At 36.8% G+C, this 14,433-nt stretch overlaps 1 protein-coding gene across 2 annotated transcripts; it reads right to left on the bottom strand.

Annotated features, from left to right (window-relative positions):
• Positions 1 to 2,363: 2,363 nt before the first annotated feature.
• Positions 2,364 to 13,432, bottom strand: LOC130722183 (cysteine-tryptophan domain-containing zinc finger protein 3-like). Of its 2 annotated transcripts, XM_057572832.1 has the most exons (11): positions 12,815 to 13,429; positions 11,919 to 11,991; positions 11,692 to 11,819; positions 11,170 to 11,568; positions 9,817 to 11,087; positions 9,153 to 9,598; positions 7,144 to 9,041; positions 6,881 to 7,038; positions 5,770 to 5,930; positions 4,868 to 5,025; positions 2,364 to 2,995 (listed from the first exon to the last, which is right to left on the bottom strand). In XM_057572832.1, the coding sequence occupies exons 1-11, from the start codon at positions 12,908 to 12,910 to the stop codon at positions 2,774 to 2,776; spliced, it is 5,010 nt and encodes a 1,669-aa protein (XP_057428815.1). In that variant the 5' UTR covers positions 12,911 to 13,429; the 3' UTR covers positions 2,364 to 2,773. The 2 variants fall into 2 exon arrangements, with proteins under 2 accessions (XP_057428815.1, XP_057428816.1); XM_057572833.1 differs by lacking the exons at positions 2,364 to 2,995; positions 4,868 to 5,025 and having other exon boundaries at positions 5,793 to 5,930; positions 6,861 to 7,038; positions 12,815 to 13,432.
• Between the last annotated feature and the right edge of the window lie 1,001 nt (positions 13,433 to 14,433).

The following is a 14,433-nucleotide window of genomic DNA, read 5'->3' as shown; positions in this document are numbered from 1 at the left end:
AGAGAAACTCATCTAAGTCACCCTATATTCCTAATTTGATAAATATAATCATAATTACAGAGATATAGTATCTAATCTGAGTAGAGGTATAGTTTTGCTTATACTCAGATTATGATCCTAATTACAGAGACATGGTATCCTAAGTGCCTTTTCTTCCCTTATACCCAGATTCTCCAATAAAATCCTCCTCTACTTTTTCTTCCAACATGTCTTAGCCATCACTGTTTGTAACCTGGAAAAGACATCCATAACTTGTAAATGTAGTCCCACAAGTTTTCTTGTCTTGGCAAATGATACAAATGAAAACAAACAAAGAATTTTCTGGACTCTGCCACTAAAGTCCAAATGATATGGTTACTCAGCACATGCTGCTGGCTACTGTCTATTGAAATGAAAATATTGCCATAGAAAATATAAGATCTTGGAATCTTTAGAAGATAATGGAACTGGTGAAAGAGGACCAAGCAGATGTCGACTTACTTTCTTACTGTCCTTAGACCAGTTTCCTACAATTGGATGGTGCAATGAATATGGCTTATTTATAAGTTCACCACTAGTGGACACAAAAGATCAGTAAAGGTCTTTCAGATTTCTCTTCCTCCTCCAAATGAACCATTTACTTTTTCTCCTATGTGAGCAAATGACTTATCAAAGCCTTCTATTTTTGTAACCAAAAAAAAAAGCCTTCTATTTTGTCCGGTTTCGCTCGTACGATTGGCTCAGGTTTTGATTGGGTTGATGGATTGGCTTCAAACTTTGGTTACCTGCGAAAGGGGATGCTATGACGCTCAAGTCAATGTATGATCGAGCATACATTTACTCCATGATAGAAAATGTGCATACCTTAATTGTCTAGTGACCTAATTTTTATAAGCAATGTTGCTTTAGTGCATTTATCTAGTCCGAGATATGGGAGAGTGACTTTGTCTTTAGGGGATAAGTCCTTTCTTTTTTCTTTTTTTTCGAAGACGGATAGAATAATAAACAATAAGAATTATTTCTTATCTCTTGATTTAGAGTGATCTCCATTGCATTTGGGTCGACTCTGCATACATTTCCCTTGACCGTGGGGCTGTCCGGTTGGGTTGCGCAGTAGGGACGAAACCAAAAAAATAATAATAAGGGAGGTGAAAATTAGCGCATATTCAACAAAACCAACAATAGGATTTTGCTAAATTTAACCCACAACACCTTTGCTTAGAAGGAACTCGCAACCTCCTCCCTAGTGAAAGTTGAGTGAATAATTGAGACTTGAGAGAACCTTTTCCCTTTTGCTAAAAACGTAATAATGAGATTTGAATCCACACTTTTGCTAATGTAGCCAAAACTTTTACCATTAATGCAAAGCCTACCTTGAATAATTGGGAGGATCTAACTAATACATGTGACCTATGAAATTCGCATGATAGCTCCTACATATTCAAATAAAAAAACAAGTGATTGTGTTTTATAGTATCAATACCTATATCCGTATCAACATTCAAGAAAATAATGTACTGTACATAAATGATTCTGAATCACAAGTGATAGTTGAGTACTCGAATCTTTTGACTTTAAAAAATCACTATAGGCTAGCTAGATCACATTCAAAAAGTGACTTTAATTGGAATTTGGGTATGAATTCATATATTCCAATATCCAATATCTGTTTTCTTTTTCCAAAACCTAAAACTAAAAAGTAGATGAGGTTAGATTCTTCATCCAAATTTTACATAAATCTTTTAGTTTTTCTCGAGCCGGGATCCTCTCAAGTGTAAAAAAACTTGAGTGTCAAGTTTTACCATCTCACCATTAACTTTTGTGTAGATAATAAATGAAAAATAAAATAAAATAAAATTAATGGTGAGATGATGAAACTTGACACTCTCAAGTTTTTTTACACATGAGAGGATCCAAACCCGTTTTTCTCTTACTCGTATTATATCAAATTTAGGTATATTTAGTATAAATCTGAACTTTTAATAAATTTAGATCCTTGTTTGCTTTTATCCCTATACAAATAAGTTATGCTATACTTTCTAAGAGATGCTACCTATGAGAGCTTATCTTGAGCATCCTATTGTGGCTTTACTTACTAATCCACAGGTTTTGTTCTCCAGACTAAATAGAAAAATCTTGCAAACCTTGATTAAGTACAAATATCTAAGTGCAGGCTATTAATATTCTACAAGCAGTTAACCAGATCCAAAATGTTAACAATATATGGTCATCATGACATAGATGGAGGAACCACCTTAACATAAAGCAAATATTTTGGAAAGAGAAGTTTAGCATCGATTTGCACTTGATAACACACACAAGGAAAATTTCAACTAGGATTTCTTTTCATTCAAAACTTTGATATGATAAACACAAAAGAAGAGTTTGTCATTAACAATATACCTATCATAACTAGATCAGTATTCATCATAGCCCTAAAAAATGGTTGCCTAACATTTCCATATTCTATATTCTCTTTTCTAGGGCTCCAACTCATTGGAGCAAAGAATGTAGCACTGAACTAACATAATATCCATCTGGTGTCTAACTTATAACCAGGAACCCTTTCCCTCTTTCTGACCCATAAAATTAAGGGTGAGTTGTGTACCCCTGCTAAGAAGAACCTTAATGATTAAAATAGGTTACAAAATTTTCTAACCAATCACATTTTGTACAAATGTACATAACAGATCGCGCAACCTGCCATCTTAGCAGATTATACTCTATCTCCTTCCTTTCACAAATCCATCTCAGAGAAGTAAAACCAAAAAAATACATTATATACAGGATGAAGTTAATCTCTAGCACCACCAAGGCCAGCATGACTTATGGCTTTTGCTGCATTCCAAACCAGACGTATAAGCTCATCTACATCCTGGAAGCTGAAATCAATAATCTTCCTAATACAAGTTATACAGTCCCTCTTCCGTGCCTCTTCCATTATCACATTACTAGCAGCTGCGAAGGTGCTTTCACATTTTCTAGAAGCCTCCATTGCAAAATGCATATACTGCGTCTGCAATATCACAAAAAAATTAACCCAACTTCCCATAAAGATTTTTGAACATATAATAAATTTGAAAGATTCGATATCTACATTTACATGAAACTCAGTAACTATATAAGCTAACTGCTTGTTATTAGGGTGAAAAAAGAAGAAGCAATACTACAGCTTGAAGTAACTAAGCAATACTAAAAAATTCTCAGTGAAATTTCCGGTATAACATACAATGCTACCAGCTATATAACAAAATAATTCCTATAGCTTTCTTCAGGCATAAGCCAAGATCTTGTATGGAATAGAAAATTGTCTAAGGATCAATCTGAACTTCTCTTGCATAGCAAAAACAGTTGGCTTTCATATTGATTTTCAAACATTCTATCTATGACAGGATCACTATTTCGACTATTATTTTCTATCAATAAACCCTTAGATCAACCCACCACCAAGAGTTCCGTGGGACTTCAGGACAAACGAGTTGAAAATAATGTAAATAGTTAGGCTGATCATATATTGTATATTATCATGTAATTACAGTAATTAGGGTAACTTCTGATCCCTGTATTTAAGACACCTATTATTTATAGTATATAATATTCCCCAGTGTTTAATTCAAAAACATGGATTTAATCATATGCTTTCTCGTTTATCTTTCTTAACATGGTATCTAGAGCCTGACAAGAGGCAAATCTAATTCGTGATTACATGATATGGACCCACTACCCATCAGTGTAAAATCTTTTCCAGAAATTGTCTCCCCATTCTGGTTTCCCATCCTCTGAACTGTGATGTTCACTCTGGCAGGTCCAGGCCCCTTCTTTTCACAGCCAGCATCTTCGTAATCTGACATTTTTTTCTGTCGGCAACCCCACCAACGATACCACCTCCATATCAGTTGTTTGTCTGCAGACCCATCATCACCGACCGCCCACGTCCTCATGCACGCTTGGCCCAGATCTGTAGCCAGTGGCGAAGCGCCATCGGCCTTCTTCAGCATCTCTTCATGTCACTTAACTAGTGACGTTCTTATCCCCATTTATTTCTCACTTCTTCCATTTTGGGTCTAGTGACCCTTGTTCAGTTGCTTGTAAGGCTGTTCAGCACTGTTTTAGCAAAACCCACTGCAACCCATGGCTTCCGGATACTCCCATGACCCTTCCACCAGTCCTGATGCCACGTCAATTAACATAAATGATTTTTGAAGTAGTTTACAGAACCCCAACCCTGAGTCACACTGCACCACTTGCGGTGTATGCTAATCTATTTTAGTGGTTTGAGCAGCGTCAAGCCTCGGGTTCCACTGCCTTTGTACATACTAATAATTCATTTGCTTGCATCTCTAAGTCTCCCTCGCATGGTCCCTTGATTCGGGATTTTGGTGCCACATATCACATCTCTAGCAACAATCCTTTATTCTCAAAACTTCCAACCTCTACTTATCTACTCACAGTTACCTTGGCAAATGGTTTCCATACACAGTCTGAGGGGTGGGTACTATCCATTATCCAACCTCTTCCTTCCTTGTTTTTCGACTTTGTAATATATGTTCTAGGTTCCCCATTTAATTTACCCTCTATTATATGTTTGACTTGCACTCTTGACCATTTATTTCCTTTCAGTAAAGATTTGTTTTTCTAAAGGACCAGAGTTAATGGCGGGTGATTGGCTTCATGTGCAGGTCCAACGACCTCTACCAACTCTCTAACCAATGTCGAATTAGCACTACCGTATATCCATGCTTAGTTCCATTCTGATGTTTTGGGTCCTAGTCCTATTAAGTCAACTCTGGGTCATTTTGACTATTTTTAATGAAAAATAAGTTAGAATTTTTCTTAATCTAGATAACCTTTCAAATAAAATACAAGGTTTATCCACAATAAAACTTACAAAATCAAGAAGCTTGACCAGGCTTGGACGAGTTTGAGCAGATATGACTTGGTTACCAACAACATGAGCATTAGTAACCCTGGGCAAAGCAGTCTTATCAACTGCCGCCTGAATGTTGAAGTTATCAACATCGGATGCTGAAGATGAAGGAGATTCACCTAAAAATAGAGTAAAAATACAGAGATATTATTAATTTGGATCACTTAACGAGGCATACATCTATCAAACAACTGCCATAAAAGCTTAAGCTATTAAATGAAAGATAGTGACTGGTCTGATATCTAACAAACCCCACTAAGTAAGACTTTTGGGCTTGAAACATGGACAAATGAAATGGCATTGGCCCGTTTTACTTTATGCTCATATTCCCATTTTTATCAGAAGAATGGAGGTAGCAAGGATCAAATTCTTGACCACTTTGTCATAAAGGCTCTAGCACCATGTCATGACTCAACGATCCCAAAAGTTTATGTTGTTAGGTAAAGAACCATATATGAACACACCATTACCTTACCCCATTAACTCCTAACCACTTGGTCATAGAGGCTCTAACACATAGTCATGATTCAACTATCCCAAAAGCTTATGTTGTTAGGTTAAGAACCATAGATGTTGTATCCAACACACTTCATTACCTTATCTCATTAAATCCCCAAACAGCAAAAACAGAAGATAACATGAGCACTACTTCATTGAAAACAAAAAATAACATCATTTTTTAATTATTTTGGATAAAATCGATATATAAGTCTTTTAGAAAATAAAAGAACCTAATTCATTAATAATTAGCTTTCCACTCTCTTCATTAGCATTTGTACATGTAGTGCACTAAATTTATTAATTGCTAGAAGAAATATGCAAGTATCAAGAAGGCAACTTGCATCAAAATTATGTTTCATTACCTTGAGAAATCATTTGAAGAGTTGTTTGCAACTCATGTCGATCTCTATTTATACTAGAATGTTTGCAATAAACCACTCTCATGTATGCCACCTCCATGCATTTATATGCCAAAGCAGCTGTTGCCATTTCTTGGCGACTTTCATATTCATGGGCACAAGATCTGAAAACATTTCAAGGGATTGTATGATTTAAGACTAGCTAACATGAATAGCTCAAGACAAATATAATAGTCCATCAAACTTCTAATGTAATTTAATGGCAAAGTTTTTATACAAAAATTGTCTAAACAAGCATAAAAATGGTAAGACCATTACAGCACAAAACAACCACACAAAAAAGCTTCAATTCATCAGGGCAGGAAATCCTTTGGGAAGTGTTGGTTGAAGATGGTGATTATCTTTTGCATTCCCTAATGATAAACAAGACCGCCTCCCCCCACACGGGGGAAAAGAAACAAGATAGAATCATGTTTATGGTACAGACAAGGACAAGCACACAATTTAGCTTTATGCTTTAGGTAATTGCAGAGCTATTGCAGCCCTATATTTTAAAAATCATACTGTGTACCAAAACAGAATCCTAAAACCTCCTTCAAAAGCAGCCTGCAGTGGGAAAAGTGAGACATTTCACTACAAACATTAAATAGGAAAAATATAAATCACAAAAAGGTTCAACTCTTGTTATCGTGTTCAATTTAACTGCTTCCATCCATAACTGAGTTAGGCCTCAATCAAGGTTGGCTCAATAAGAAATTGAGCCTATTTTCGCAGCTCAAACATGTCTCACCTTAAACTCGAGCTGCTCAAGCTTCACAAGCTAATATTGAACCTTATATTAATTGAATATTTTAGGCTAATGAGTTAGGCTCAAATTTATAACTTACAAAAATCTATGGTTTTTGACATAAATCAATTATTAAAAAAAAAATAGTAAATAAACTAAGATGCAATGAGGCTCATAAACTGGCTTGACTCACTTCCAGTCTTATTTTTCACAACCAAATTACTTGTCTCAAACTTCTCTTCTCTCAAAATGTATTTCGACCAATAGCTGAATAATGATCTAAGATCAGAAAAAATAATAACTTTACCTTCTAATGTTTTAACTTACTTTAAAAGTTTGGCTGCAGTAACATAAATTTGCATATGATTCATCTCCCCATGCTTGCTACTCTCACTGTGACAACTTTCTAATCGAGATGCTCCGTGCAGAAACTTCAAACCAGCTTGAAAATAAGTCTCATTGCTTTCAAAATTAAACCCAGAGTTCTACAAAATAAAAATAAACAGTATTACACCATCAGTTAGAAAAAGAGAGGTCCTAGATCCAAACAAAAGATGTTAAAGTAAAAAATTCTCAAATGATCAATTAACCTTGTAATGATCTGCTCTATCTTTTAGTTTTATGGCCTCATCCAGGGTGTCACCAGCAGTTTGGCTAGAATTTGCTCCCAGAGGACTTGATACAGTGAGTTGTTGTTCAGGTGCAAAATTTACGGAACTACAATTAACTAAAAGATTGCTGCTAACATCAGCAGAATTTCTCTTTAACCTGGTCACACCACCGTTGCCAGACACATCTGCATTGGCATTAGAGTTATCTCCCATTAGAGTTCTAGAACACACGTGAGTTTCCCTTTTGATTTGACCCGCAGCAGATGAGAGAACTATGGATTTCCCATCTCTAGATTCTGTGCATACATGAGCTTTGCTTTCTTCGTCACCATCCTGAGTCAGGTTCTGCTGGGAGATGGTCTTTTTATCAGTGCTACATTGAGTATCCATCTTCAGAACAGAATTCTCAAAGTCTCTTTGCTTCAGCACAGTTTGCTTTGAAGTTTCCGTTGACCCGTGTCTTAAAGAACTCTTCTTAAGAATATTGTCAGTCCCGCATCTAGACTTCAAAGAGCAGTATTTAGCATCATTTCTTGTCTCGGGACCAGATGCATGATAACTTGGGTCAACTGCTGAATCATACCTCCTGCCATTTTTGGAATGACAATTCTCCGAACCTGAAGCCTTCATCTTATCTGTAACAACCTGAGAAGCAGATCTTTCGTTCTTTTCCATGTTGTGCAATGAAGTATTCTTATCAGATTTCTGCCAAGAAAAATCATTTTCCTGGTTGTCCTCATTTACTTTCTCCTCGTGATGCATGTCATTGGCATCATCTCCATGTTGTTCAATTGGAACACCATCTTTAAGCAAATGATTATACTTAATTTCAGAAGAAGTTTTAGCTTGGACTGTGGCTTTGCCTTTAGCTTCCTCAACCTGGTACTCTATTGAAGATAATTTGTGAGATCCAGGATGTGAGTTATATGAAACTCGGTCCTTCTTCAATTTTATTGATAGCTTTCCCTCCCTACAATCCATGCTTCTCCTGGAACCTACTGAAGAGAAACCACCTTTTGTAGCATCATCCTTCACTGAAATGCCCCCTACTGCCAAAATACGCTTATTCAAGTTACAGGCCCTAGAAGGTGATGAGGAAACAGATTCCACAGGTGAACCTCTCACATCATCAAAGTTGGTTTTAGCTTTAAGAGACCCAGAAACCTTAGAAGAGCTTGAAGTCTCTGCCAATGAAAGCTGTCTAGAACCCAAATTCTTGCCCAGTGGATCCATACCATCCAAAGCTCGATGAGATGCAATATTTTTTCTATGCTTCCTTGGTTGGTGGCCTTTATCGACATATCTTACTTCTGTCCCAAATTGGTCCCTATTGTCTAATAGGCAAACTTGCCTCATCCCAACTTTTGTCAAATTATCATCACCTTCAATTACTGATCGTACCTCTTCATTCAAAATTTTATGCTTCTTTTCCTTCCTAAATTTACTTGCATTTCCCTCTTCACCACACTGCTTATCAGCATGCAAGGAGTGAGAGGTGTTATGCTTCTCATCATCCAACCAGTCCTGCACTTTCCTTTTCTTCATTAGACCATCATTTTTGCGGCTGTTCTTCACATCCAAGGACCCACCACCTGACGAAACCTGAGCTTGATCTCCCTCTTTCTTTACAGGGACTAGTAATCTGTCCTGTACATCCAGAGATGAACAGTACTCATCATATTTTCTCATATCCTTCCCACTAGCTTGTGCTGGTAAACCACCATTTCTTGCAGATAGACCCACTTTCTCAAGGCCAATGCTAGGATCCAATTTTTCATCAGCATAGCAAACATTTTCAGTTTTTGATTTCTTAGGAGTTCCCAATCCATAATGATCAGCATCCATCTTCCGTTTCAATTTAATGTGTTTTCTGTCACCTGCACATGTGAGCACAACCTTAACATGTTTAAATATGAATATCTATAATTGCTCATTCACAAATAAAAAATTACAATCTGAAACAAAAATCTCTAAAATGAATGAGGTACCTCCATTTACTTGCTTATCGTTCTGTTTAGGCACATGTTTCTCCTCTACAATATTGTTAAACCTGCTAGACTGTTTAGAACCCATCTTCTTCATTGGGTTTGAGTCTGCAGGTTGCTGATTCATGTCATTCAAACTTCTATTGTTTCCAGACACTTGAGCATTTATCTTGGCAGAGTTTGAGAACTGAAGCACGTCATTATTGATTCCTGACATTGTCTTTTCCTTAACGACGTGCTTCTTCTTTACTCCGTCAGGCAATACATCAGAGCTGGACTTCTTGTGATTCAGGCCAAATTGCAAAGAATCAGCAGAGCTCACTCCAATTGCAGTTCCAGTGGCATGGGTTTGCATGTTATTTTGACACTCAGAAATTGGCAATTGATAAAACGCTTGAACTGCCTTAGTTGTCTCATCCTCACTGATATCACAAGAATTCATCCCAGGCCTAAAAACAAATTCAGAATAACAATGAGGCGCCAGTAAAACATAGAGCGCAAATGTATGCATACATGGAGGGAAAAAAAAATGTAATATAATATGATTGATACACCATTCACGATAGTCCTAAAGTATTAGTTACAATACAGCATCATACTAAGTGTGTACCTAACATAATATGATCATGCATAATTCCAAAAAAATTAAATTGAGCAATCAACTTACAGCCAATTTAGCATACTACACAACCATTTCTCTGGAAGCTGCTCGGGCTTTAAACCAGTAGGTAGAAGCCTCCACTTCTCGCAATTGTCACAAGCAACCCAATCTTCTGCAATAACTAGGGGTGCAGCTACCGATGGAATCGTCTCAGGAGCAGGGTTATTTTCAACCATAGGAAATAAACCTGAAGCATCTTTTATGCATGGCCCAGTAAGCAACTGGTTGACCATTTTATTGCCATTTGGTCTTTCCTTTCCTTTAGACCTAAATGCACTCTGTTTTTCATTATTAATGTTAATATTTTTTATTGCATTATTACCATGAGGACCAACAACTTTCCTTTCTGATTTGTGTCCTTTCAATGAATCTTTGTTAATATCTCCGACCTTACTATCCTTCGGAGACTTTGTTTTATTCATTTTACTTCTACTAATAGTGTCCAAGCCAGCACTCCCTTTATCAGTTGTCAGTGCATTATTAGCACCACCAAGGCCATCTTTTCTTGCAACAGCCTCAGATTTTCTAGGACTCTGATAAACTTTTGATTTATTCTTCCCCTCAGATACAGCCTTTACCTTCTGATGAGTCTCATGCTTTTTATCTATCTTACAAATTACTGCATCACGCTCAACCTTTTTGGACACCATGTAAGGATTACCCTTGTCATTATTCTTAGGGTCAGCAGACATGTCCTTGTGGGAATTTTCCAGTTTCTCTTCTAAAACACTTTTCATAAAACCATTTCCTGCATTTTGCTTTTCAATCTTCTCAAAATCCTGACCAGATACAGATTCCAATGACGACTCCTTCAATGCTTCAACAGAAACTATTCTGCCTTGCACCCTGTTCTCATTAACCTCCTTGGAGACTGCAGAAGCTTTGGCTGTGACTTTAGCAGTTTCACCAGCATCACAAATTGAACTTGACAAAGGTGTCGATTTCAAATCATTAGAGAAAAAGTCCTTACAATCTGGTGTTCTATTTCCTAACCTTTTCCTCATATGCAATGTGATATCATTCTCAGAGAGAGTGTCATTCATATGCTTCAATTCCAACCGCTTTTCATGTTGTCTCACTGTCCTCTTCTTCAAATGCCCATTCCCAACAAGAGAATCCGATTCATCAGTAGACATGGAACAAGGTTCTTCATGACCATTAAGAGAGGACATACGTCTGATGTCTTCAATAACTTTTTCAGTTTTTATCAAGTTGAGCAAACTTTCATGTAGAGGTGATATTAGAACACCCCCAGGGACAGTTAAAGAAGTCATAACCTATATCATTAAAATAAAAAAGTAAGCAATTTAAACTTTCTAATTGAATTGAACAGTGTATGAATAGAAAAAGGTCACTTACCTGAATAATGCTGGTTGGAGAATCTTCAGCTTTCTGTTGAGATACAGGTAGAATGCCTTCACTTTCCGCAGGGCTATTCCCCATTGAGGAAGATGGAGAGTCATCAAGCCCAAGGCCACTATAAATTTCTGCATTTTTTTTCACTAATATATTGGAGTTCATTTTGATTCGGAACTTCAGTGTTCTTTGCTCAGCTGAGTTTCCGGTCTTTGCTCTAGAATCGTCTTTCAAAGTGAACCTTCCAGCTACATCATTGGAAGAAATTCCTCCGTTGCTCTTCACTGAGTCATCTACTGAAGGTGCTATTGCATCATGAAAGGAATGCGAATTATGGGAAGCATTTCCGAGCCTCGCAAAAGGAGGCACATCTGAAGGTTCTTTTCTGTTATGAGACGCAGCCTGTATAACAACATAACATACAGTTCTCAATTAAACTGCATTCCTTCTATGTTGACTAATGTTGGCCGCATTTTTTACCATCCAATCAAACAGTAAAATAAACAACTAAAAAAATAGTAATACCTCCTTGTGGAGTTTGATAGGAGGTTTTGGTGAGCGGTGGTTTCTTTGTGGAGTCTTTGGATGAGACGGTATACAAGGAGAGCGTTCATAGGTAGGTAGAAAGGAACCATAGTCACCAAACCTTGGACCTGAAAAATATCATTCATATCTGATAACATCACCTTGGGGATGCAAACACTGCTCTATCATTTCTCATGACAAGCTATAACACTTGTTATGCCACTTACCCAAATTCTGAGCAGACAGACCAGCTTCAAAGTCCTTCTTAAAATGGCCCAGCAAATGTTGAATCTTCTCGTCCTTCAGGAAAAAAGATTCAACTTATCAGTCCTAATATTTTCATGATAAGATTTAAACAAGGGAGTTTCCAAGAAACAATGGCATGATCAACAATAATCACTAGGAATTGAAGCGTAGTAATAGAATGCACCATGAAGATCAACAAATATTTAAGAATCATAATTAGTCCAATTATTTGATTTGTGGACACCAACCTACTCAGATGCCAAAATGCAAATGCACAAGAACATAGAATAAAAAATCTGAAAAGTATCTACAAGATCAACACGGGTCAAATCATTTTGCACAAGAAAAATGATGCAGCACATAAATTTATTTCCTAGTTAATGATGAAACGTGAGTAGATACAGTTATTTGGTAACTTGCAAACCACGCTTTTCATTCGTGATGAAACATAAGCATCTAAAGCATCATTAGCCAGACAAAATCCATTCATAACACGCATTGGCAGTTTCCAAGGGTTGATTCACTAGGCTAGTCAGTTCACGAGAAACTAGATACATCACTTCATTCAGGCTGAATTTCTTTGCCACTAACAAACAATGTATTAACAAATATGAAGCCCAATAGCTACCAGTTGTCTTCAGCTTGTATTATAATGATTTAGTCCCTCCTTAACAAGCTTAATTATGAGAAATTCTCTTACTTTTCCATTACCTATTATACCACATGAATCAACAACAATCATACATTGATAGGCCATGTTCAAATGACAATACACTGAACAAAATTATATTGATCATCCAATCCAAGCCATAAACCAAAGCAAATTCAAATGGGAAAATTCTGAATTGGTTAAAACTAGATTCAAGTAAGTCCTTACAAAGTAAGACAGAGAATCAAGGTAATTGATGCCTTTATCATCATCATCATCATGATAGCAAGCCTCTCCTTCCTCAAGCTCAGTATTCTCTTCCATCTCCACCACCCACCAAAACAACAAGCCCTAGGCTAAACCCCAGAGCCCAAACAGTAACCCCTTCACCTTTATACCTTCCCTGAAGTCCAGCATCACTCAATCAAAGCCCCCAAAAAAAAATTGGCCCAAAAAAACCCAGATAAAAAAAAAACAAAAACAATTGTAGGAAGGAAAAAAGAACACCGACCCAGAAAACCAAACAAGAAAACCTTAAAAACCCAGAAAGGAAATCCTCTGAAATGCAGTGTGATCATGCCATATGACAACAACAACCCTTCATTGATGTTGAAGCATACCAGAATGAAAATCATTACATTACTTGCATTAAAAAAAACAATTTGTGGGTTGAACCAACACAATTTGAGACGGTGGAGATCGGCGAAAGCGATCAGTGAGTGAGTGGAATGAGTTTGACGGCGAGTTCAAAACGGATTCCAAATGTTTTCACTTCGCTCTCTATATTTTGTTGTGCGCGCACAGCAAACAATAGCTGGGCTTTTGGTGTCTCAATTCTAATACAACACATTTTTTCCTTCAACTCCCTTCTTGTCTACCAAAATTTCCTATTAATTTTTTTTTAATAGGAAAAATAAACGACCGAACTACGGGGCTAACAAGTCCGTAACCAATAGGGGTAGAATTAAATTCGGAAGGAAACCAAATTTCGTTATAGGACATGAGACTCGGCGCCAATTCGCGCCACGCAATCCGCGCGTGCATTAGCTTCGCGTACATGATATAATTTCATTACATTTTTATATATTAATTATTTTTTTGTTGAATAGGAAAAATAAACAACCGAACTACCACGCTAACAAGTTCCTAGACAACCGGGAAAAACTAAATTCAGAAGGAAATCAATTCCGTTATAAGACACTAAGACTCGCGCGCCAATTCAGGCCAAGCAATTTGCAGGTGTATTGGCGTCTCAAACATAATGTAATTTCATTACATTTTTATATATTAATTTTAATTCTCATTGAAAAAAGTAAATACTGTATGTAGGTGTGTATCTTTATTATTAAAATTTTAGTTCAATTATGATATGACAATATTAACGGGGATTTGGCTTGTGGGATCTGTTGCGACGAGGGTAAAGAGAAGTCGTAGTGGTGGTTGTGCCCTCATGGGGAGAGAGAAGCGGTGATGGCGGCGCGTAGGAGACAATGAAGTGGTGACGCCGTGCAGAATAATAAAATGCTGGGATTTTTTCGAATCGGAAAAATAAACAACATAACTTCAATACTAATAGGGGAAAAACTAAATTCAAAAGAAAAGCAATTCTGTCACAGCACATTGAGACTCAGCGCCAATTCCCACCAAACAATCCGCACGTGCATTAGCTTTGCGAAAATAACATAATTTCATTACATTTTTATAAATTAATTTTAATTCCCATTAAAATTTAAATATTAAATGTAGGTATGTATCTTTATTATTTGTTTTTTTTTAGTTCATTTATGATAGAGTATGGCAATATTAATGGGAGATTGGCTTGTGGGATACGTTGCGACGAGGGAATA

The sequence above is a fragment of the Lotus japonicus genome, chromosome 6 (assembly GCF_012489685.1).
Source record: "Lotus japonicus ecotype B-129 chromosome 6, LjGifu_v1.2".
NCBI classification, from domain to species: Eukaryota; Viridiplantae; Streptophyta; class Magnoliopsida; order Fabales; family Fabaceae; genus Lotus; species Lotus japonicus.
Note: the sequence above shows the minus strand (reverse complement) of the source record. Positions and strands in the feature narration are given on the sequence as shown.